Genomic DNA, 25571 nt, shown 5'->3' on the forward strand with positions numbered 1-25571 from the left:
TGATACTATCTCAGATGTATCATCCCATTCGAACGGAATACCGTTCCGTAGCATTTTCCTAATCTTATGCTTAGCCACTAATAGGCACAACAACGTTAGTACTTGTATTATGCAATGCATTAGGCACTTGTGCATTGTTTTGTTCAGTCAAACCCCCTCCCCAGCAGATCAGATGATGTACCTGGATCTGTCCTTGTGGCTATCACCACTGTCACTCTTGTCAGTCAGCTAGTCGATCGCCATCAAACAGATTTCATTTTTCCTTCCCTTTCCTCGGGGCATCGTCCATCATGTGCATGGGTGTGACATCCCCATGTGCCCACCCTGCTTATGATTAATAGTCCATTCTAAAACTGATCAGCTGCTTAATTTAACTAATCAACCAAGATCTATCTAGGTCTGATTTATTATTAATGGTACTATCTTAGGCTAGCGCCTGCTGCGCAATTTTCGGCTGCGCAGTATAATAAAAAAAAACACATGATAAAAAAAAAGTGAGAAAAGCACTTCACTGGTTAGATTCCTTTGGTGAAATATGTCCACCCGGAGTGTTCTTTTAATGGTCTTTCAAAGATGTTTATAGTTACTGCCTGTAATACTCTCTCTGTCCTAAAATAAATTTATTTTTTACTCATTTGACACATACCAATACAGAACCAAAAATATCATAATACCCTCACTTTCTCAAATCCCAATACAATTATTATTGTCTTTATCTATTCCTAGTGCATATATTTCATACTTTCACGAACTCCTCGGATGCAGTGATTAGTGCAAAATTAACTTATTTTGAGACATGGTTGTGGGCCTAATGGGTCTTCAGTGCAGCACCGCCAAAGTGACAATCATCATCTTCTCAAAAAAAATAGTGTGTTAATCATCAGTTCATCACCCACTCACCAGTCACCACCCAAGTGCACCACCCCTTTTTTTTTTTTTAAAAAAAATAATAATAAGAGAAGAGAGTGCCGCACCCATAATTTCCTTTCTCACCGGGCCACTCTCCACACCCGCTTCGTACCCAACTATCCCCCCTCCCCACGCGTCACACTTACCATCGGGACCCACATGGGGGGTACGCCCCCCGCCGGTATGACACGAGAGCGCTCGCCCCCGGGGATATCGGGCTGACGTGTGGGCCCGGGCCCGGATCCAGGCGTACGGATCGGAAAGCGGAAGCCGCCTCGCAACTTCGTCCCGTCGTGCCTGCCTGCCTCCGTCGCGCCGCGCGATTTCTTCTTCTTCTTCTTCTTGTTGGTCGTCGTCGTCTCCCTCGCCGGCCGCGACGCCACGCACCAATTCTCCGATTCGTCGAGGAGCTGAGGAGGAATCCCAGCCTCGAGTCGCGCCCCTGATCCTCCAGGCTCCATCGATCCGAGGAGGAGGGGCGCGCGCGGGATTCCGTCGTCGGATTGGGTTGGGTTCGCGGATGATGGGGGCGGAGAAGGCGGAGCTGGGGATGGAGGAGCTGGAGCTGGAGGAGGGCGGGGGCTCGCCGTCTCCGTCGCCGATGACGGCCGCCGGGAAGATGCAGGCGCTGGACTTCGAGCACATCGGGTCGCTCGCCGCGGTGGCGGAGTCGCTCTCGACGGGGAGCAAGTGGCGGAGGGCGCTCACCAGCGTGCGCGTCGTCATCCTCCAGGCCAAGATCAACGTCCTCCTCCCCTTCGGCCCCCTCGCCGTCATGCTCCACTACCTCTCCGCCAACCACGTACTACTATGCTGCAACCCATTTCCTCCCCCCCACGCTTAAGCATTTATTATTGTTTTGCTTAAACATTTGACTCGTTTGTGTTAAATGCCTTATTAGAACCTTCCATATGGAGATGTCTTTTCCATTCCATTTCCTTGTTTTGTTGTGACAGCGACTGACTTTTGAATATGTCTTTCTTTCCTTCTCTGTGGACACAGCAAGGATGGGTTTTCCTTTTCAGCTTAATCGGCATCACGCCCTTGGCTGAGAGATTGGGATATGCGACCGAGTAAGTGCTACTGATTACTGAATTCACTGTAAATCTGTAATTACCCAGTTAGTTGTACTTACTATTGTGTCAAAATTCTCCTGACATTGTGGCTACTTCCTCTCTTGCAGGCAGCTTGCTCTCTACACGGGTCCGACAAGTATGTGCTTTCATTTTGTACCTGTCCTATCTTTTCATTCAAATCTTGGCTTCGTCGGATGGTAAAGATTCAAACTTTTCTGAACTGCAGTTGGGGGGCTGTTGAATGCTACCTTTGGCAATGCGACTGAGATGATTATCTCGTTGTACGCATTGAAAAACGGGATGATCCGTGTCGTCCAGCAATCGCTACTAGGCTCTATACTCTCAAACATGCTGTTGGTTCTCGGTTGTGCTTTCTTCGCTGGGGGTCTTGTCCATCCCAGCAGGGACCAGGTCTTCAACAAGGTAGCTTTATGTACAATACAGTAGTTCTCCTTATTATATTTCCCTTACAATTCTCATATGTAGCCTCAGTTTTGACATACATTTATGGATGCAGGCGTCAGCCGTTGTAAACTCAGGGTTGCTTTTGATGGCTGTCTTGGGTCTAATGTTTCCAGCAGTACTTCACTTTACACATTCTGAAGTGCAGTATGGAAAATCCGAAGTTTCCCTTTCAAGGTTTAGTAGCTGCATCATGCTTGTGGCATATGCAAGCTATCTGTTTTTTCAACTAAAGAGCCAGCGAAGTCTGTACAGTCCAATTGGTGAAGTAAGTAGCTGAAGCGCTAATTTCTGCACACTTTGAAAACTGAACAGCCATATATGCGTAAAGAAATAACAATGTTAATTATGTAAAAAGGGCTTGGGATCACCTCAAACTATCTATTGTAATACTCAATTTCTCCTCAGTATCATGTAATACAAGTAATCAAGCTGCACATGATGCATGTAATGAGATGGCAACCTTTTTTTCTTTATCAATTTGTTAGCTCTACACTGTTACTCCTTGTGCCCTTCTATGAGTTTTGACAGAGTAAAACATGACTTTTGGCCACCTTTCTGACATTCCGTAAGTGTCATGTTACCAGATTATTTTCCCAACAGTTTGGGCACTTCCAATTACATACTTTGTGAATCCACCTAGGGCAAGTAAAACCTACCTGACAAGACAGAAAGAATAAAATTTGAAATATTTGTTTCTTGCATGTCGTTATATATGCTTATACTGTGCACACTTCAACATCCTGTAGCAGGAAGAAGAAGTAACTGAGGATGAGGAGGAAGAAAAGGAGATAACACAGGGTGAAGCTATCTGTTGGCTTTTTGTGTTGACTATTTGGATTTCGATTCTCTCTGGGTACCTGGTAGACGCCATACAGGTATTGAAGAGTTCGTTGAAGATTACATCATGCCTGTTATATGTTGCTCCCATCAGACCTGGATTTCGCTAGTTACTTACCTTTATTATTTGCTGCTTCTATGCCATATTAAGCGAGGAAATGTATTTTTTACCCTTTAACATTGCATCATTCATATGTTATAACAGGGGGCCTCTGAATCATTAAACATGCCAGTGGCCTTTATTAGTGTTATTCTGCTTCCAATCGTGGGAAATGCTGCTGAGCACGCAAGTGCCATTATGTTTGCCATGAAAGACAAACTTGTAAGGAACCAAAGGATACTATTTCAATATGGTTTATATGTTAATCGTGTGCTATCTTCTTATTTTTAATCTCACCCTATTCCAAAGGATATTACACTTGGAGTTGCCATAGGATCATCAACACAGATCTCCATGTTTGTGGTAAGAACATAAATGAATAGCATGCAACTAATCTGCTGTGGTTTTGCAAGCTCTGTACCGTTACAAGACCATGTTAATGACAACTAGTTGTTGTAGTAATGTTGAAACTGTTCCAACCAACACACTTTTTTACATGATTTGCAGATCCCATTCTGTGTGGTAATTGGCTGGATAATGGGCCAACAAATGGACTTGAATTTTCAACTGTTCGAGACAGCAACTCTTTTTATAACAGTACTGGTGGTGGCATTTATGTTGCAGGTGTGTTTAGAGAACTTATTAGCATCCTCTGTATTGTTCATACTTTATACAATTACAAGAGATCTTACTTTTATGATCTAGTGCACATTCTAATTCTGAATAAATGTTTCCAGGAAGGAACATCGAACTATTTTAAAGGCCTTATGCTTATCTTATGCTATCTCATAGTTGCTGCGAGCTTCTTCGTACATGTTGATCCCGATTCAAGTAAGTATTTTGTTTGGCATTCAACCTCAACAACTATCCCAAAACTATTTCACCAGTTCTACTGGTTCTTAGGTGTAATTGTAAATTAGTTATCTTTCTATCTGCCTAAATTACTTCTATCCTCTGGGGCTCTGGGAATCTATCCAGCTGATTGACCAATTACCATTAGTCTGATTTCCTTACATGAAGGACAGATTTAGCTAAATTACTATCAGCTCTGACAGATGGTTATTGATACATGACACAACCTTTTTATGTCCTGCACTTCTATCAATAACACTTAACTCGATAAAATCACTCAACAAAGTGGTTGGTCCAACACGACTGATTGTTAGAAGAAAATTTAAAGTTGACCCGTCTCTATAATGTACTGAGTCTCCGCTGTATCTCATGACCAAGTACCTTGTTTGACCTGAAGCAGGTGACAACAAGTGAAAGATCCGCAACAATTTGTGAAATGATAAGGGATGAGCATATTGGAACGTCAGCACTAGCAAACAGCAGTATTTGCAACATATCATCTGTCCGAGTCCTGATTTTTGACGGCCTATACCTGTCAGCAGTATCTCACACGGAGGCTTCAACTTCCGGCCTGGAGTTGCAAGGGCCCTGATGCGGCTTTTTTAAGATAGCGACGGCATCGCCCTTTGATTGAGAACCTGTAACTTTATTATGGGATAGTGTAATGTGCCAAGATCACTAGTCTGTATTTGCTGAAGAAACAATTGTCGCGATTTTTGATGATGTTGTTGTACTGATGCCAATGAACTGGCTATAGCGTTGCAGTTCAAGGGACACTGGATAACTGGACTACATAGTCCATACACATTTCCAAACGGTGCCAGTTGTGCAACATGATTTGTCACTGCACATAATTTATTTGTCTAGGATGGGTTGCTCGTTTTTGAATGCTTGCTTGCTTATAAGAGAACAGGTTTCTAGACTTTTAGAGACTGCTCAATCAAAACTAACCAATGCCATCTACTGGAGATGTGAAAATTCATTTCAGACTGGAATCATACAAAAAGATTTTCAGTGTGAATACTCAATGATAATGCAGAACTCTAGAAAAGAAAATTACAAGACTTTATGTAAGATTTTCTAGCATAGCCCACATTTATATAGATGTTAATGAATCTAGTATTCCACACATTCACACATTACATATATATGTCTAGATTTATTGGCATCTAGCAAGGCTAGAAAGTCTTGCATTGTAAAATGGAGAGAGTAGTAGATACATTTCAGGCAAGAAAATACAGCTTCCGAAATAATTGTGACTACGAGTTGCATGTACGTAGTCATACACAAAAACATAAGTATTTGATATCTTCAAATTTTATTTGGAGCATGGTAAACTAGGGTCTAATTGCACGACCGATCTCCAAATCTGTCTCATAAGCCAAAAAATGTTCGCAGCTCTACACTTTTCGCTGAGTTATGATTTAAAGCTTTAGGCCAGATATGAATATACTCCCTCCGTCTTATTTTAATCCCTCCGTCTTATTTTAAGTGCGTAATATGTTCAGATCAGCTGGTAAAAATTCGTAAATTTACCCATCCCAAATTCGCAAGTACTCGTATCGTACGAGTCGTATGTAGCCGTATCCGTATTCGAAATTTCGATTGGAGACCCAATTCACAATCGGTATATATATCCCACCCGGCCCGGCCCAGCCCAATCCGACCTACCTCCTCTTTCTTCTCCTCCCATCGTCTTTCGCCGCCGAACTCCAATTCGAAGGGCAAATCGAATCAAAATCGAAACCAAACCTCCCCAAATTTCCCCAGAAACCCTAACCCTAACCCCACCCGGCGCCATGGATCTCCTCCAGTCGTCCTACACGCCGGACGACGAGGACGACGACGAGCAGCAGCCCCTCTCCTCGCCGGACGCCTCGCCGCTCCGCCTCCCCGCCAAGTCGGCCGCCCCCGCCGTCGACGACACGGCGCTCGCGCTCTCCGCCGCCGCCGCGTCCACCTCCCGCCCGCTCGACCCCTCCCTCCACCTCGTCCCCTTTAACCCCACCGCCGACCAGCTCTGGGCGCCCGTCCTCGGGCCCCAGCACCCCCACGCCCCCATCTCCTCCGCCTCCGGCAACCGCAACCACAAGCTCGGCCACGTCGAGGACGCCGCCGTCCTCCCCTTCCTCTTCGACGAGCAGTACAACACCTTCCACCGCTTCGGCTACGCCGCCGACCCCTCCGGCCTCCACATCGTCGGCGACGCCCAGCCCTCGGCCGAGCCCGACACCGTCTACAACCTCGCCCCCTCCGAGCACAAGCGCCGCCGCCTGCAGTCCAAGGACGAGGAGGGCGCCAACCAGGAGCCCCTACCGCCGGAGGCCAAGAACCCGGCGTCCGACGAGTGGATCCTCCGCAACAAGCAGAGCCCCTGGGCCGGCAAGAAGGAGGCACCACCCGCGGAGCTCACTGAAGAGCAGCGTCAGTATGCGGAGGCGCACGCTGCCAAGAAGGCCGAGAAGGAGGCGCGCGGCGAAGGGAAGGGCGAGAAGTCTGATATGGTTGCCAAGAGTACTTTCCATGGGAAGGAGGAGAGGGATTACCAAGGACGGTCATGGATCACACCGCCCAAGGATGCCAAGGCGAGCAACGAGCGCTGCTATATTCCCAAGAGGTGTGTGCACGAGTGGGTTGGGCACACCAAGGGGGTCTCGGCGATTAGGTTTTTCCCCAAGTATGGACACCTTTTGCTGTCTGCGAGTATGGATTGTAAGATTAAGATCTGGGATGTGCTCGAGTCGAGGACATGTATGCGGACGTACATGGGGCACTCTAAGGCGGTCAGAGATATATCGTTTTCTAATGATGGGACTAAGTTCTTGAGTGCTGGGTATGACAGGAATATACAGTATTGGGATACTGAGACCGGGCAGGTGATCTCGACCTTCTCTACTGGCAAGGTCCCTTATGTAGTGAAGCTCAACCCGGATGAGGATAAGCAGCATGTTCTCCTCGCTGGGATGAGTGACAAGAAGATTGTGCAGTGGGATATGAAGTCAGGGCAGATAACCCAAGAGTACGACCAGCACTTGGGAGCAGTCAATACCATCACTTTTGTAGATAATAATAGGAGGTTTGTGACATCAAGCGATGACAAGTCGCTTCGTGTGTGGGAGTTCGGCATCCCAGTGGTGATTAAGTATATCAGTGAACCACACATGCACTCAATGCCATCAATATCACTGCACCCGAATTCCAACTGGCTGGCAGCACAGAGCTTGGACAATCAGATATTGATATACAGTACCAAGGAGAGGTTTCAACTTAACAAGAAGAAGCGGTTTGCGGGTCACATTGTGGCAGGTTACGCTTGTCAAGTGAACTTCTCACCAGATGGGAGGTTCGTGATGTCAGGAGATGGTGAAGGTAGTTGCTGGTTCTGGGACTGGAAAAGCTGCAGGAGATTTAAGACGTTGAAGTGCCACAATGGAGTTTGCATTGGATGTGAGTGGCATCCCTTGGAGACTAGCAAGGTTGCAACATGTGGATGGGATGGCGTAATTAAGTACTGGTAAGTTGGCTGGACAAATTATAAACTAATAACATGCTATCACTTTGTTTGGATTACTTGCTGCAGACTTTCCTGTTGTGTTGAATTTGCATTAGTAATCGTTCTTCTAGCAACATAGGAACTATTTAAAATCTGTATCGAATCACAAGCGTTTAGCGAAATAGGATTACTAAAGCAATTATGGTGTGCATGCAAAGTTATCCCAAATTAGCATGAGCTAGGATGCACTACATTTTATTTGAGGTTAAGCTTTTAACTGCTTAGTTCCTTTTTTTTTTTCATTTTGTGTTGAATTGGTAATGACACGCTACATAATTCACCGAGTAAGATGTGTGCACTACAGAAGTAGGCTACACATCATTACACTATGAGCAAACATCACCAGATAGTAGCACTACATCAGCAACACCAATGTGCTTTCCTTTAACTAAAGGATGACAGTTTTGTTTAGCAGCGAAAGTCATTGGCAATAACGTGTTTGTGGAATTTGCTCTCAGAATTTGTGTGGGTATGGTTTATTGTGTTACTTGAATTCTAAATCATTGTTTGTTTTTGTTATTCCTATTGTGAATCATGTTTAATTGATAGCTGAGCTAGCTCCCCTCTGTTTTATAACTTAATTTCTAGGAGGTGAAGCTATCTACATTTTCCTGTTGTTACGACTTGTTCTACCTTCAAGATATGATAAACACGAACTGGCTGCAATTATTGTTATTGCAGCAACTGCTTTATAATTTTATTGTGGCTATTGATAATTTGAAAATATGCTCTGCCTATATACTGAATCGTATCCTTCATAGTCTACCAAAAATGTAATACAAAAATTGAGCCTTTTCTGGTTAGTTGCTCCTATATAGTTGGTTCTTTACAGTTATATTTCAGATTTTATCAATTCCAATTGAGCCTTTATGAAGGTTTCTTCAATTTTCTCTATGCTGATTGATTCTTGCAGCAACCTATATATAAAATATTTTCACTAAGATTGCAACAGTAATCGCATTCCTACCTTTATAGTTGTCTTGATCTGCTTTTCGTATTGTTGCTATTAGTGAGTTTTTCTGTTTTTTTGATTGTTGACTTGTTCTGGTACTAAATTTTCTACAACTTGCAGGGATTGAAGTTTTGGAAATGTAATGAGAGAGGTTTCTCGAGAATGTCCTGGTTTTGTGGACAAGTTCATGGCAATGCAATTTACAAGGTTTGAACTTCAGGAGATGTTGAAAGCACGCATGTCTATCCAGAAAACTTCAATGTCATCAGGTGAAAACTATACCATGTTTTTAAGCTACCATGTAAGCTCGTTCTGCTATCGAAAGATTGTAATGTACTATGCTATGTATACATACTGGACCAATCAATTTTGAACTGTACGTTACTGCTTACCTGTTTTTGGTTTCAGTTCGTTTATTAATGCCAACATTTGTAGCAGCTCAGAACAAGGCTTGAATACCAGGTTTTATTAGGTAGTTTATCAATCTTTAATCTGTTCTTGTTCTTATACTTTGCCTAAAAGCTACAAGAGATGCTTTAGATTTATGTGTTAAGAAGATATCGATTGGGGTTTATTTTTGGTCAGGGTTCGGCTAGTTAATCGACATGAATTTTTGGATTATTACAGTGGGGTCTCTTTTGTGCGGGACCATAGAGCATGCTGAATAAAGGCACCTGAATCTTCCTAAGATGGAAGGTGGCATCTATGTTTTTATATTGATCAGGCAAATAATGCACTCTGAGGATTTCAACTCTACTTTTACTAGTTGATGTTGACAATATTATTGTTTGACCGCGAGTGCTATAAGCTAATACACAACTAGTACAGATTTAAAAGGGCATTATACAACAATAACCATGTGAAAAGTACATAATGCTTTCCAAGCTATGTTATGCAAGATAATAGGATATATATAAAGGTTGTGAAGGCACAACACATTACTGGGGGTCTATGTATGTGGGGCCAAAGAGCATGCTGAACGAAGGCACCTGAATCTTCTTCAAAAGACGGAATGCTTATTTATATTGATCGGACAAATAATCCACTGAAAGCATTCAGCTGTACTTTTAGTTGATACTGTACATTATTGTTTGACTGCCATAACCGTAAGCCGTTCGTCGTACTTAGCAGTACAAATTAAAAATCGCATTATGCAAGAACTATTTGAAAAGCGCGTAATGCTTCTCGAGTTCTATTATGCAGTACCTCCGTTTCAACTCTGTTTCAACTTATAAGACTATAAAAAAACTCCGTTTCAACTTATAAGATTTTTTAGGATTACCCGTATTTATATAGATGCTAATGAATCTAGACACATATATATGTGTTTAGATTCATTAACATATATATTAATATAAACAATATTAGAAAGTCTTATAACATGGGAACGGAGGAAGGAGTATATAAGATTGTGAAGAAGGCAGAACGCATTGCAGATAGCAATTTGTGTCGCTTTCGAGTTTCGACCGACCACATCTGAGATTAGGGTGAAACTTGCAGTAGCTCAATTGAATATGCTTTTGGTAATGAAAATTTTGCGGCTAATTATTTTTTCGGCAGTAGACACGACGTACTTGTCAATGGTGAGGCATTCATGGTGACTTCGTTAATTTTAAGATATGCTAGCCCAATCTCTTTGAGCTGCTTATAGAGTAGAGTGTGTTTGTGCGTGTTTATAGGGTGAGCGCCTACATTTGTACTTGTGTTTTTTTTTTTGAAAAAAAAAATGCCAATGTCACTTTCAGTCGTGAAACGGAGCCAGTAGCAAAACACAACACACATTTGAAATTGTAATGTCAGCTGGAGGCTGGAGCCGACTAGCCGTGCGTGGCCGCGTGCAAATGAATCCAAAAAAAACCAGAAGCTCCGGCGCCGTCGTGTCGAAGCGGCCATGCCACCTCTCTCTGTTGCGACCATTGTCTCCTCTCCTATCCCAACAGATTGGAGGAAAACGATTCCCCTCTTTTCCTACCTTCCAAGGTCAAAAAAAGCACCACACGTATCATACTACGATCCACTTCCGTCCCTACACATGGGGGGTATCTGATCCCTTCTTTTCCTTGCCATCCAGATTTCCTCCTCTCCTTTCTTCTTCTTCATCTCCTTTCTCCCAAAAATCCTCCCTAAGTCCCTAGTATATGCTTTCCTTTCCCTCTTCAAACCCCCAAAACACACAAACTTTCTTTGTTTCTTTTCCCTCCCATGCATGCAACCCTAGCTACACATTCCAAATAACTACCTTACCCAACCCAAGTCCCCCTCTTATAACAACCACCACCGACCCTCCACACCTCAAGCACACGGGAGACGCGATCAAATATTTGGCATACGATGATGGGATCGTGCGCGGCGGTGCATGCGCTGGCGGTGGCGTGGGCGGTGGCGGCGCTGCTGTCCCGCGCGACGCCGGCGGGGGCCCTGGCGGCGAACTGGGGCACCCGCGCGCTCCACCCGCTCCCCGGCGACGTCACCGTCCGCCTCCTCCGCGACAACGGCTTCGACAAGGTCAAGCTCTTCGAGGCCGACCCCTCGGCGCTCCGCGCGCTCGGCCACACGGGGATCCAGGTCATGGTCGGCCTCCCCAACGAGCTCCTCGCCCCGGTCTCCTCCTCCGTCGCCGCCGCCGAGCAGTGGGTCCTCCACAACGTCTCCTCCTACATCTCCAAGCTCGGCGTCGACATCCGCGCCGTCGCCGTCGGCAACGAGCCCTTCCTCAAGTCCTACAAGGGCAAGTTCGAGGCCGCCACGCTGCCCGCCGTGCAGAACGTCCAGGCCGCGCTCGTCAAGGCCGGGCTCGCCCGCCAGGTGCGCGTCACCGTCCCGCTCAACGCCGACGTCTACGAGTCGCTCGACGGGAGGCCGTCGGCGGGGGACTTCCGGCCCGACATCGCCGGCCTCATGGTCGGCCTCGTCCGCTTCCTCCTCGACAATGGCGGGTTCCTCACCATCAACATCTACCCCTTCCTGTCGCTCCAGGCCGACCCCAACTTCCCCGCCGACTACGCCTACTTCCCGTCGCCGGGGTCGCCGCCGTCGCAGGCCAGCGTCCAGGACGGTGGCGTGCTGTACACCAACGTGTTCGACGCCAACTACGACACGCTCATCTCGGCGCTGGAGAAGCACGGGCTGGGCGCCATCGCCGTCGTGGTGGGGGAGATCGGGTGGCCGACCGACGGCGACAAGAGCGCCAACGCCGCCAACGCGCAGCGCTTCAACCAGGGGCTCTTCGACCGCATCCTCGCCGGCAAGGGCACGCCGCGGCGGCCGCAGATGCCCGACGTCTACGTGTTCGCGCTGCTCGACGAGGACGCCAAGAGCATCGACCCGGGCAGCTTCGAGCGCCACTGGGGCGTGTTCAACTACGACGGCTCGCGCAAGTACAACCTCCGCCTCGCCGGCGGCCGGAGCATCGCGCCGGCGAGGGGCGTCCGCTACCTGTCGCGGCAGTGGTGCGTGCTCCGGCCGGACGCCAGCCCGGCCGACCCGGCGATCGGCGGCGCCGTCGGCTACGCGTGCCAGTACGCCGACTGCACCAGCCTCGGCACCGGCTCGTCGTGCGGCGGCCTCGACGCCCGCGGCAACGTCTCGTACGCGTTCAATCAGTTCTTCCAGGCGGCCAACCAGATGAAGGGCTCCTGCAACTTCAACAACCTCTCCATGATCACCACCTCCGACCCCTCCCAGGGCACCTGCCGCTTCCAGATCGAGATCGACACCGGCCGCCACGACCTCGCCGTCGCCTCCTCCGCATCCGCCGCCGCCACGTCCGTCGCCGCCGTTCTGCTCCTCGCCTTGCTTGGCCTCGTCATATAAGCTAGCTAGCTAGTAGAGTGACATATACACATCTTCAGACCAATTCTTTATATACCCTTTAATTTCTTTCTTTCATTCCGGGGGGAATTCATATTCAAACAAAGGGCATGCATGCATGCATGATGGTAAATTTTCATTTACCTCATAAAGGTTTATTGAAAGGGTAGCTGCCATTAGTGACCAAAGCTAAGGAATCATTGGGATTAGCAATTCCCTTTATTTATTGGAGGAATTGTTGATAGTGATTCTTTCTGATGTACATACATATATAATTAACATGATAAAGGAATTGATATAAAGTTCAGATTATAAATGAGGATATAATGCTGGTTATTCAGACAAGTGGATGCAGAACCATATATACCTGAATGAATCAGGCATCATTTGTTTTCCACTTTCACTCTTTTCATGTAAGAAAACCAGAATGTATAAAGCATCACCACCAGGGCAGGGGTTGCCATTGTTATTCACAAACAAAAACAGAGTTTGGCAGTCCAAAGGCATACTTTTACAGGTTACATGACAACGGCTTATCAGTACTACAAATCACTGTGTAGCTGAGCAAACTGCAACATCTGTAACTTCTGTAGCTGTCACAAAAAACTACTGACAAAAACATGCAAGCATTTTTTTTTCTTTTTCACCCTAGAATGTGTAGTCACCGGAGTCGTCGTATCGTCGCGAAATGCTCTCGCCACCACTGAGGACTGACCCCATGCTTGACCTCTGCACGAGCCGGACTAAGGACTGGACGACCTCCGACATCGGTGGCCTGAATTCCGGCTCAGGCTGTTGAAAGTTGGAGATGATCAGAGATTAGCAACAGTGCAGTGAGATTGGGGAAGGAAGGAGAATAGAATTGCTACAATGGTGGTAGTATTTATACCTGGACACAGAGCGCGATTGCGTCGGCGAATCGAGAGAGGGATTTTGCAGGGTACAGTCCTTCCAGTGCTGGATCTACCATCTGATCTAACGCATCGATGTCATGAAGCTGCGGAGAAGCCCATCGGACTAGCGACTGCTGTGGCCATGGTTGGGATCTGCAATAGTTTCAGACAACAATTGGTTTCTGTTACTGTAAGGACTCATTGTCTTCTCAATTCAGTCATTTCAGAGGAATTTGAGTGTAGATTCAAGGGAAATGTTGGTATGGACAGCTGACTTTTCACCTGTCAAATGCTTTCCTGCCAGTCAGGAGCTCTAGCATGACGACTCCAAAACTGTACACATCACTCTTTTGAGAGTACTGTCCAGACAGGATCACCTCGGGAGCTCTATATCCTGAGTTCTCATCTGATTCCTGAAGTTTCCATTATATAAGGATTTATGAGGAGAAAAATTATATCATATGAAGGTTGCTTTTTCAGAAAGTTTTTTGTTAACATCTGTACGGCTCACTTCAGATTGCACAAAGTAAAATAAAAGAAATACACAGATGATGCTTGAAGTTAAAAAGAACAAAAATATCCAGCTCTGAAGGCGTTCATATCAGACTGCTAGAAACTATGTTCTGAACTTCTGATTGACTAGGTGCTCTATGTACTGCAGCTATGTTCCATAACCATAATTATCATACATAATAGGATCATTTCTAAATTAGCAGAACACTTGAGGAAGATCTTAATATGTTATTGTTACTTCAGATGACCTCAAGATATCCTCCAATTCACAAAAAACTATGTTAGTGTTTCTTAAGGTTCAGAGCATGCAGTCTGTAAAGTTGTAACTTGTAAGTGGACAGAGCAGGCTATCAAATATCAAATGGTACATTGTTCAGCACTATCACCTGGAGTTCCTGGTTGGGAATAAGCTCTGCAAACCCACAATCTGAAACATGGGGGTTAAGCTCATTATCCAACAGTATGTTAGATGACTTGAAATTCTTGTGGATGATAGACGGTGAGCAAGTTTCGTGCATATACCTGAAAAGAAAAATACATATTCAGTTACAGAACAAATGTACCAGTTGATGAATCTTTCTCACTTACTCTAATGCCCTTGCAGATCCTAATGCAATCTTGACACGGCTATTCCAAGACAGTGGTTTGCTGTATCCATCAGACAGGTGAAGGAAGTCATGAAGAGAACCGTTTCTGTAAAATTCATATGCCAGCAAATACTGTCCATGCTCCAAGCAGTAGCCGTCAAGCTCTGAGAGGTTTGGATGGTTTAATTTTGAAATCTTTGCTACCAAATCAATAAAGAAATCGGATGGTTTGCTTGGAAAGGCAGATACATTGATTTTCTTCACAGCCAGTACCTGGAAAGTAGAAATTGACATGAATATAAAATGATGAAAATTAAAAAATATAATCATAGCATTTGCAATGAAGTGTTGTTTGAAGTTCCTGTCCTCCGTACGAGTAGATTATAGATTTTGACATACAGGAATGAAACTACCAATATGACTACGCTACTACAGCCTATATGAGCTTAAGGTGTTCGATTATTATTGTATATGCAGCTATTTTCTTACTAATTACTGTAAAAGTAAAAGGAGATACTATAGAAGTAAAAGGATTATCCTTTCCAATAAAAATAAAAATAAAAGGATTAAAGAACAGTTGATCTTGACATCCATAGAATGAACTGAATGTACTTTTGCAGATGATGCGTTTTTGCATTTGGAAACAAAATATAAGAAAATATCACAGCTTACAGTGACAAACCTTATGATCTGACTCATCTGAGATCTCTGCTCTGTAAACCCGGCCAAAAGAGCCTTCACCGATAAGATTGTCAGCACTGAAGCTCTCCGTTGCCATCTGCAGGTCTGCCACAGTGTACGCAGTTGCTCTGATGGAAGAAAGGTCTACATTCTTTGCCAAAACAGGCTTGTTTGTGAGATCATTTTCGTCAAAGGACTTGTGCAAATCGATTTTCGATGGCGGTTTCAGGTTCATTGAGACAGTCTTCTGCAATCCTTCCTTTGCAGTTGGTGATATGATGCTTATTGTTCTCAGCTCTGAACATCAAGAAATTTGTTTAGAATTCAGAAATTACTTCAAAATTAACAGCTCAAGGACAGTAATGCTGAATAGTTGTTCTAGGATTCAAGGTTCCAGCTAACTTACGATTGAATTTTCCTGAAGCAATTGGTCTAAGAGTGAGAGGTTCATTCTTCTCAGGATCTCCTCCACGTTGATGCCTCGTTGACTTTCTCTTGAACACAAAGAATCCAACCATTGCTCCAAGAACCACCAAAGATATGACAATCCCAGCAACAGCCCCACCTCCTATCTTAGAACTTCTGCCTCCACCGTCACCGCCACTGCCATCGCCATTGCCACCGTTATCACCATTGCTTCCAATTGGTGGATTTCTGTTACGGTTACGAGGATTTCTGGTAGAAGGCTGTCGCGGCGGGGATTGTGAAGTAGTGGATGGTGGAGATGATGGTGCAGGACTGACTGGACTGTTGCTAAAGGAGTTCCCACTTATCCTGAATTACAATATCCATCACATAAATATTGGAACCGTGATAGACTAGGTTCACAATTTTGGAATGAATTTCTGAAATTTTGGGTCTTACGGCAGCAGGTTTGTACCAATGCCTCTCCAGCTCAAAATTCCGAATTTATTTAAATTTAACTAAGAATATCAAATTCTACGAAAATCTGAGAAATGTTTTCATTAGGAATTTGGTCTTCTTTTGTTTTTTCATTCCAAAGTTGTGAACCCTGTGATAGACTGACAAGGTGGCGAAAAAAAACTTACTGCAGATTACTTATGCCTTTTAGCTTATCAGGAATTGCTCCACTTAATTGATTGTTTTGAACGTTGCTGCAAGAGGAAGTTGTCTTGGATCACAAGGAGATATAGAGATGAATATTAGTAGGTGAACAGTGTACCAACTTACAGGTCAGTTAGAGGGAGATCAGATAGGACATCTATGGTACCGGTAAACCGATTATCCTGCAAATGACTGAAGAGGGAAACATATCATTTTACGTAGTACAAGATTTTGTTTGCTTGTTTCAACAAGATATCCATATCAAAGGATATGAAAATATGTCCTCACAGCATGGTCAGACTTGTCAAGTTGCTGAAGCTGTCTGGCAGAGTGCCAGAGAAGGTGTTGTCAGAGAGGTCCCTACAAGAATTAGTTTCAGTTTACCAATAATTTGTCAGTATTAAGCGTATCAAGAAAATGGTTGTTTAGATATAAAAATAAAATAACACTCACAATGTAGCCAAGTTGGTGAGTTGGTTGAACATAACATTGATGCTTGAAAGCTGATTATGTCCAAGATTTCTACATCAAGGAGAGTGACATGGTTTGGTCAGATGCAATCAGAGAGGCTTGGAGAAGGTGGCAAATTGTGATACGATAAAGTGACTTACAGATACTTCAGTGAGGCCATTTGGGAAATGGAGTAAGGCAAAGTCCCAGTGAAGCTATTGTTCTCAAGATTTCTGCAAGTCAGATTATCTGTCAGAACTAACAGAATGAAAACAAGGACAAAATTGTTCTTCCAGTTTCCAGTCAAAATCACAACTTACAGCCTCTCAAGATTTGGAGGGAGATTATAAGGGATATCACCTCCTCCAAGATTGTTATTGCTAGCATCACTACAAAGCAACAAAAACAAAAACTTGGTCAAAATTTTCAACCATCATCAATAAAGACTGTAAGTAGTAAAAACCATCTGAAATAGATTTCACTAACAGCTCAACCAGTGCAGTCATGACGTTCATGTTGTACCCCAAGGTCCCCTTGAGCCCCATACCGGGTAATTTTCTGCCCACAGTTCATTTACAAAGACATGAAAACACATCAGAACAATTGGCAATTAGCAAATGTCTCATCCCTGAAGCGTGCCCACTAAGTGTCACCTCACATTGTTATCACCCTTGATCCAGAGCAAGTGATCCCAAGCCAAGACTGGCCACAAGGGTCGCCGTTCTGCGCCACCCAGTTTGTCAGCTGCGAGGGCGAGTTCAGACTTGTGTAGAACGTGTTTAGGGCAGTCACTGAACATGAACCCAAAAAAAAGAAAAGATATTGTCAAGTGAACTTACACATGGCTGGAACAATGGAAGGTTTAGAGTTGCCTAGTTTAATATAATTTGGTACTAAGAAAAGTAGTCAGAATATTAGTTGTATATAACTCCCATAATCTCAAAACCCCAAATTTGCATTAAAAAAAACAGCACTTTTAAAACTATAAGTCAAACTGAAACATACTATACAGAGAACCTAACTTTTTAGCAATCCAATGAGAAAAGGCTGCGTTGATATGTAAAAATTATGGAGCCAGTCATGGAAGGAAGAGTGGAGAAATGAATAAAAAGAAGCATAGGCACATCTTTCCTGCCCGGTTATCCGGACAGGACAAACGATGGCACCAGAATGATGATGACAAAGTGGAGCCACCCTGCCAAACTAATGGCATTTGCTATCGGCCTTAACCTTGAAATCACAATCAATCACAGTATGATGAAGCCAAATATGAGAAAATTTGACCAGTTGAAGTAAGAAAAGTCAAAAAAAAAGAAAAAGAAAAAGAAGGGAAAATAGCTTGAGGAAGTGAAGATGCCAGCAGCAACTTAGCAATTAACACCATGGTGACTGATTGGTTAAAGAAACTTGCAGAACAATTCTCCTTAAATCTGGCATCTGATCACCCCCCAGAACCAGAATTATAAGCTCCTTAATTACAGTATAATGGAGATGTCCCAAAAGAAGCAGCAAACAGAAAGAAACATCTAAATAATTACAAGTTCCTGCTTGTGGCTAAGTGGATTCACAAGCAATTTCCATAGGATTCATCAAAAGAAAAGGTTCCACTGCAAAAGAAACATTTCTTTGTCTAAGAAGTCTGACCAAGAAACAGAAGGGGAGGAAAGGAAGAACCAAGAGCAGAAAATCCCCCATTGATTTCTGAAACAAGAACACAGAAAACTGAACTGAACAAAACAAAACAAGCTGGAAATGCAGAGTTCTTGAGAAACCAAACCGAAACCGTGCTCGAGCTGAAGAAAAATGGACGCAAATGCGAGATTAAGAGGAGCTAACCGTCGTCTGAGCTAGTGTCGGCAGTGACCCCCAAGAACGCTGTGGCCATGAGCATCGCCACCACTCCAGTGAAGCCCACCGACGCCATGCCCGAGCCTGAAGCTGCTCTGAACCAGCTCGAGCTCGGCTTCCCCATTGCGGTAATGCTTCTCTGCTTCTTGGAGAACTCCTCCAGGAAAGAAGGTGATGGACAGAAAATAAAAAAAAAAAATCCCCCCTTTTTGTTCACTTCCTGCTACTATACACAACAAAAGCTCATTCTCCTCTCTCTCTCTCTCTCTCACTATATGTCAGCGAGCGAGTGGTGTTTTCTTTTTCTCGGAGAGCTATATATTTTTCTGTTGCCAAAAAGCTTATAGCTGTAGGTTTAGGGAAGGTTAGGTACTTGGTAGAAGAGGCCTCGAAGAAAAACTTCACGAAATGATTAAATATACTACTCTCTCCCCGTTCAAAAAAAAAAAAGACAAACCCTGAGTTTCCGTGTCCAACTTTGACTGTCCGTCTTATATAAATTTTTTTTATAATTTGTATTTTCATTGTTGTTAGATGATAAAACATGATTAATATTTTATGCGTGACTTGTCTTTTTAATTTTTTTTCATAATTTTTTTAAATAAGACGGACGGTTAAACGTTGGGCATGGAACCAGGGTTTGTCTTTTTTTTTTTTTGGGACAGAGGGAGGGAGTATGTTTCTTTGTTGCTATTACTGCATGTTTTTGGAAGTAGTACTTCGTCCGTTTTAAGAAGAGTTGATTTTTAGCATTTCAAATTTCTCAGAAAAAGTTGATTTGGAGTTTCTTATCTACCATCAGCCCACAAATCAAAATAGTGTTTAAAAAGGTTTTATACTTTAATACTCCTTACTTCTTCATATAGTAACCCTACTATTTTATTATTAGCTACTCCATCCGTATTTTAATATATAACACTGCTGACTTTTTTAAGTTATGTTTGACCATTTTTCTTATTTCAAAATTATGTAATTATTATTTATTTTATTGTCATTTGATTTAATATCAAATATTATTTAAGCAGGAAATATTTTTACATTTGTGAAAAAAATTGAATAAAACGAATGGTTAAATGTTGATAAAAAAATCAATAGTGTTATATATTAAAAATTGGAGGCAGTAGTAAATTTTTTTCTTTGGTATTAATTAAGATAAATTGCTAGGACAGAGGTAGTTTTTCCTTTGTTGATTTCACATTTTCACTTGTCCTGTCCGTGTCGCCAATCTACCATGTCCCTACACGGAGTACTGTTTCTTGTGCCTTTTTCTTGACAGGATGCCTGACTGTTTCGACAGTTCTAAAAAGCAAAGGCAGAGAATCAGTGAATCACAGAGGGAGCATTTGGCCATTTGCTCTTTGGGCTATTCAAACAACCTGCTCCTCTTGATGGCTGGACTCACATATCCCATGGCCAGGGGTTTCACTATAAAAGGCAGGAAGACAGCATGGTGACATGCACGCCTATTTACTTCAGAGAATTCAGTATGAAACAGTAGTTCGTATCGTACATACATAGTAACCAGAGGCAATCGTCTGAAAAAAAAACCAATCTAGTGTTTTCTATGACTGATTGAAAAAACAATGACATAGTTAAAATGAGCCATCTAATACAATTAATATAAGTTGACATATATTTTGTCCTTTATTTAATCCAGACAGAAAGTGAGTGATTGATGAGTTAAACTATGTTACAGCAGTCAAAACTGAACGCTTTTTGTCAATTGCGCTAGGTTTTTCCTATGACTAATTAGCATCATGATGGCTTTGTAAATACTATCTTTGTTTGAACTAAAATCATTTATACTAGGAAACATGTCAAGTGTGGAGATTATCTAGCCGTCCTAAGTGTGGAGATTGAATTATCACTTTTTAAAACATTTTGACATAATATAGGAGGGCAACTAATACCAACAAACCTGTGCACAACTACTTGGGCTTGCCATTATCGTTTGATAATACCAATAGCCGAGATCGTAATAGAGTTTTGTCCGGGCTCTAAAAAATTTCTCGGTTCTTTTAAGATGATAGATAAATCGTTCGCTACAGCTAGGGCATACAAAACCACAATAAATTATATCAATAATTCCATAATATTTTGGAAAAAGAATTTCTTAGTTGGTAACTGTTACAACAATTGTACACACTAGTTAATCTAAAATGATCTCACAAGGAAGGAAGAACAATTCACTTGTACAAAATGAAGTATCACAAATAGAAATTAGTAGCCACATAATTTCCATTCCGAAAACTATTGATACCTAAAACCAAGGGGGAGGTAAGCCTAGGGTAGTTGGGGTTTGAACCATGGGCTTGCCTACATAATTATGTTTTTAAGTTCTCTTAATAATTTCACCATTAAAAATTTAGAGAAAACCTTAAATCGATTAGTTATATCTAAATGAGTTCTACTCTTAGTTCGTTAATTTCTGGCTCCGTCCCTGTCTAAAATATAATATGTCTACATGGACAGAAGGAGTAACGGATGCGAGAGTGTATCATGCCAATTGATAACCCATATTTCCAAATGCCACTGTTAATTTGTCTGTTTTGTTTTTGTCAATTTTTTCATGCGTGTAACTCTGTACTTACGTAGGACAGATAAAACGGAAAAGGCAAATCGATATGGCACAGCTCAGATCGCTCGCATGTATATATGTCGACGGTGGGTGCGTGCACGACCATCATGCATATATAATGCAAAAGTGCAACAGGTTATTCGACCGTCCGCCAAACTATGATAGATGCTGATCGAACAGTGAGCTAGCTAGTGTCCTTCAATTTTGCGCGTACAACGGATGGTTGCTGTGGCCGCCATAAACATTTTTTTTTAATTTCTATAACGCCCAAACAGAATGATTGGCGATATATTATAGAATTGAGTGTAAGTACACACTGAAAGAAAGTGAAAAAAAATATATACATTCATGACTGTAAACACGCTTACATGTCAGTCTTTTGTCCTTTTGGCAACAATATCGTAATATGCTTTGCGTCGGTCAAACTTCAACAACCCAACTTATCTTGGATACAATTGATTATTTGATGAGCTATCGCTTATTTTCTTCATAAGATTCTCGCATTTCTTTCTTGCCCGATTTCCCAACCAAAGAGCAACAAGACTAATTTGAGCCCTTTGTGTTTTATTGCTTCCGTGTTGCTTGTTTCCTGCGTCCACCAATCCAATAGATCTCTATTAGTGTTATATCTCAGGATGATATGCCCTTGTCATAGCCACACAAGCATACCAAACCAGATTTGCTTCGAGATTGAGCATTCGAACAACAAGGGATCAATGGTTTCGAGGTTTCGGAAGCATAGCTGGTAGAAATAATTGTTTGGCCAACCCCCTGATTTGCAACCGATCTGTCCTCCACACCTGGTTTTATATCACAAACCAACTAATTCAAGATCTTGAATTTCACCAGAGCCCATTCCTTCCAATTTAGCTTTGTCGACGGTGAGATTATCATCCCCTCGAATTGGAAATGATATGCAGACTTTGCTCTATATTTTTCATTGGTTGTCCATTTCCAAACGATTGATCATCCACTCCTTCTGTCATTGATTCACCTTCCTCGTTGTATGGCATCATGTATCGTACAATTCTTCCTTTTGGTGTGCTTATAGAGGTTCGTCGCTAGGATTTTGAGGCTTTGGACACCAATCCAACAATTTGATTCCTAGAAGCTTGCATTTCGCCCATCACTAATAAAAACTTTGGTTCATGCTGCATACAAATCATTATCTAATTCATCACAATGACCACCATACATAAACTATAGCAGCGTACACCGACGATGTGTGGTGTGTGTGTATAGATAGTACTCTCTCCATATTCAGAACTAATTATATTTTGAAATAGAGGAAGTAGCTTGGTGCTAGCAAAAGTGCAAAACATGATGCACCCAATAGGTAATATAATTCTTATCCAGACACAAATTCAGGCAGAAAAGCTTATCCCGATATCTATGCAGAAATATTTAAATTTTGAGACATAAGGGTTATTTAGCTTGGTGCTATAACAAGCAATAGCACGATGCATCCGCTAGGTGAATTGGCGGGAGATTGATGATCTTGGTCCGGATACGGTGCGTGTGACCACGAAAGGGCAAAGAGATTTCGTGGGTAGTATCTGTAGAGCGCATGGGCGCATGTACTCTGTCCTAGCTAGCTAGCTTTCCCTTGCTTCTTTGGATGGAATGGGTGGAGGACGGCCACACGTACTCTGACTTGTCTTCCTTTGCATGCATGTTGGAGATCTAGCATGCGAGTACACTATATATAGAGTTTTGGGGCTTATAATAGCTTGTTGGACGAATTAATTAATTATTCGTCTAAACAGCTTGTTTACTCTTAATTACCTTTTGAAACTAAAACTATTATAGGTGATTTGTGGTGTTTAAAAAGGTACTAGGAGATAATCACCTTTTTATCGTAGAAAGTTTGTTACCAACACTACTGCACTATTCACTACAGAGTCGGTTTTCACAAACCTCCTATCCCCGATCTTCGTTCAAATCCAATGCGAGCCGTGAGAATGCCCTCCTAGGGTACGGTCCCTAGGGCTCCTAGGCTAGTGTACAAACATCCACTGCAAAGATGGGCATATTACCATAGGCCGGGCCTCTTAAGGACCAGCGTGCGATAATACATGTTCGTAGGTGCGTCCGCCTATGATGATTCCTCCATATATTCGGCTTTCAGCCTGAGCTCATCTTATTTTAACCCAAAGTTTCTCTCTAAACATAGCAACACATAGGAGAAGGTCTTGAACTCAAAATCTTTGGTGGAAGTTGCTATTTTAGGTAAGTGTTAACGACCAAATTTGGTAATATCAGTATCGGAGATGAAGATTAGATTGAAGCGGGATCGAAGATGAAGATTGTCATGGAAACAGAGTAAGAATCGTCTGAAGTCCGGATCGGCTATGATTGGATCAGCTGAGTTGGAGTCAGACTTGGTTAGGTGATGCAGCCGATTCCAACAATACGACTTGGTGTACGACATCGGGTTGGGTTAAGGTGCTTGAAGATGATTGCCACGCATGGATAGAGTCCTGGGAAAGCAATTGTATCTATTAATTAGGACATTTTATGTAATTTCCTTAGAGATATGCTTGGGCAAAAGTCTGCCGTGAAGACTTGTGGTATCTTAGAGTTTGTTAGAGATAATAGTCGTGTCCGGTATGGACATATCTTGTAATTCTCAGGTATAAATAGACCCCGAGCCCTATGTAATTAATAACACACACGTTCAATACAATTTCGGCGCATCGCCACCTTTTTGCTTTAGTTTTATTTCGACGAGTTCTTACTTTCGGGTTGAGCTGCATCGGTTTCGATCTTCAACAAGAGGTAAAACTTATTATGATGGCTTGTGTTATCGGGATTAGTGCTTCCATCTTTATGATACTCTAATCTTGTTTACGTAATCTGTCGAGTTATCATATATTGTACATAATCTCTGGCAATATCACTATCTAACCTACAATCGGCTAACATCTGTTAGTAGAGGGCAGCCAATTAGGTTAGATTTTGATGTTGATTTAGATTATATAAGATATCCACCACTCTATGAAACTTCCAGCGGCTTGATTGTCTAAATATTGTTCTTCTTTTCATACTTAATGCTGCATCAGTTGAGTTTGATCTATTAAGTCGTGCTTAGAATATCAATCTCTAGCCTGCCTTCTGGTTGCCGATTAGGGTAGTATCGGAGTTTCAGCCGATCTTATCTGATTTAACCATATTCGCTCTATATGTTTCAGTGACATGTTAAATCCGCCCTTTATGTCAAGATCTTATTGCATTTAAGCATATTAAGCTTTTGTTTGATATATTATACTTGTTTTAGTATCCTGATATAGAGTAGTATCGGAGTATTAGCCGATACATGCTAGATCTATATGATCGGCTATGCTATAAACATATATAGTCCTGTTATTAATATATATTTCGATCCAAGTGATTTATACTGTCTCGGCATGGCGACCGATCTATCCCAATCACTTGATTTAAACATATATCGATATAAGAACTATATATTGGTAATATCTACAGCCGATCGAGTAGGTTTAGTTCTTTATTATCTATTTATAGTCGCCGATCGATTCACATATGACATCGGCTCAAAGATAAATGATATGTCATCGGCACTTAGCGGATCGGCTATCATTTATAGATTTAACCGCGATCTCTTTGTTTCTATTTCTTGTTGATTGCAGGATCAAATCAACTGGCATGCTAACACACCCGAAGCGAGCTTTGGACCTGCATTGCAGTTAAGCAGATCTCCCAGGCCTCGTGTTTTACGTCAACAGTAAGATACATGTATTCCTTCTCTATTGCCATCATTTTTTATTGTATTTGATTGGTCCGATGTGGAGAATTTTTGCCATGTTTAAAGTGGACAAACTTTGTGCAATGGTTGTCATAGTCTTTTGTAGTGTTTAAACATATGCTATTTTTAGATTTGATTGTCATATGTTACATTCTACATTGAGTTGACGATCAGAGCACACTTAATTGTGATAGAAGACAAATACAAGCCCTTTTGAGAGTGGAAAAAAGAACATATGTAATGAAACTTTATTGTTATGCAATCTGAGACCAATCATTTGTAAAAAAAAGATCGCAAACAAATGTTCATATCTTTCCATTTGTACTTATTCAATATTTGTATGGGTTGACGCAAATATTTCTATTTTGAGAAGTACTGCTATAGAATAGTTAGTACCACTTTATATCGAAAACTGGGAAACTTTAATTTGAAAAACATTTCGATTAAAGATAGGTGGAAAATATTTCTCTCAACCGCGCTCTTCCCAGGCAGGTCTAGTTTGGCATGACCGTGGGGAAAACTATTATCCCACGCAGGCCGCTTAATAATCCGGTCATCTATGAAGATTTATTATCACAATTGACCGGGTTAAGTGGTCCGTCTGGGATAATTGATTTTTCCACATGGTTGGGCAGCCTG

The 25571-nt window shown here is 42.5% G+C and overlaps 4 protein-coding genes across 6 annotated transcripts; 3 read left to right on the top strand and 1 right to left on the bottom strand.

The window, feature by feature from the left end:
• The first annotated feature begins 1014 nt into the window (after nt 1-1014).
• On the top strand, nt 1015-5071 carry LOC127768474 (vacuolar cation/proton exchanger 2). 3 transcript variants are annotated; one of them, XM_052294058.1, is made up of 11 exons: nt 1015-1711; nt 1912-1982; nt 2093-2121; nt 2212-2408; nt 2503-2715; nt 3200-3325; nt 3493-3609; nt 3697-3750; nt 3895-4011; nt 4125-4218; nt 4637-5071. In XM_052294058.1, exons 1-11 carry the CDS (start codon nt 1430-1432, stop codon nt 4651-4653), a joined length of 1317 nt encoding a protein of 438 aa, XP_052150018.1. In that variant the 5' UTR covers nt 1015-1429; the 3' UTR covers nt 4654-5071. The 3 variants fall into 3 exon arrangements, with proteins under 3 accessions (XP_052150018.1, XP_052150017.1, XP_052150019.1); XM_052294057.1 differs by having other exon boundaries at nt 1020-1711; nt 3197-3325; XM_052294059.1 differs by having other exon boundaries at nt 1025-1711; nt 3197-3325; nt 4640-5071.
• An 867-nt stretch (nt 5072-5938) lies between these two features.
• LOC127768172 (uncharacterized) lies at nt 5939-9235 on the top strand. Its single transcript, XM_052293709.1, has 2 exons — nt 5939-7753; nt 8865-9235. Exons 1-2 carry the CDS (start codon nt 6039-6041, stop codon nt 8869-8871), a joined length of 1722 nt encoding a protein of 573 aa, XP_052149669.1. The 5' UTR covers nt 5939-6038; the 3' UTR covers nt 8872-9235.
• Nucleotides 9236-11060: 1825 nt separating this feature from the next.
• Nucleotides 11061-12884, top strand: LOC127767295 (glucan endo-1,3-beta-glucosidase 5). The gene has a single exon (XM_052292575.1). The coding sequence runs from the start codon at nt 11076-11078 to the stop codon at nt 12555-12557; it is 1482 nt and encodes a 493-aa protein (XP_052148535.1). The 5' UTR covers nt 11061-11075; the 3' UTR covers nt 12558-12884.
• Nucleotides 12885-12980: 96 nt separating this feature from the next.
• On the bottom strand, nt 12981-18898 carry LOC127767293 (protein STRUBBELIG-RECEPTOR FAMILY 7-like). Its single transcript, XM_052292574.1, has 16 exons — nt 18580-18898; nt 17402-17534; nt 17230-17301; nt 17064-17132; nt 16905-16976; nt 16747-16815; nt 16582-16653; nt 16420-16485; nt 16278-16343; nt 15635-16002; nt 15230-15525; nt 14549-14820; nt 14347-14482; nt 13730-13860; nt 13444-13600; nt 12981-13346 (listed from the first exon to the last, which is right to left on the bottom strand). The coding sequence occupies exons 1-16, from the start codon at nt 18713-18715 to the stop codon at nt 13203-13205; spliced, it is 2259 nt and encodes a 752-aa protein (XP_052148534.1). The 5' UTR covers nt 18716-18898; the 3' UTR covers nt 12981-13202.
• Nucleotides 18899-25571: the final 6673 nt, after the last annotated feature.

Source organism: Oryza glaberrima, chromosome 3 (genome assembly GCF_000147395.1).
Source record: "Oryza glaberrima chromosome 3, OglaRS2, whole genome shotgun sequence".
NCBI lineage: Eukaryota > Viridiplantae > Streptophyta > Magnoliopsida > Poales > Poaceae > Oryza > Oryza glaberrima.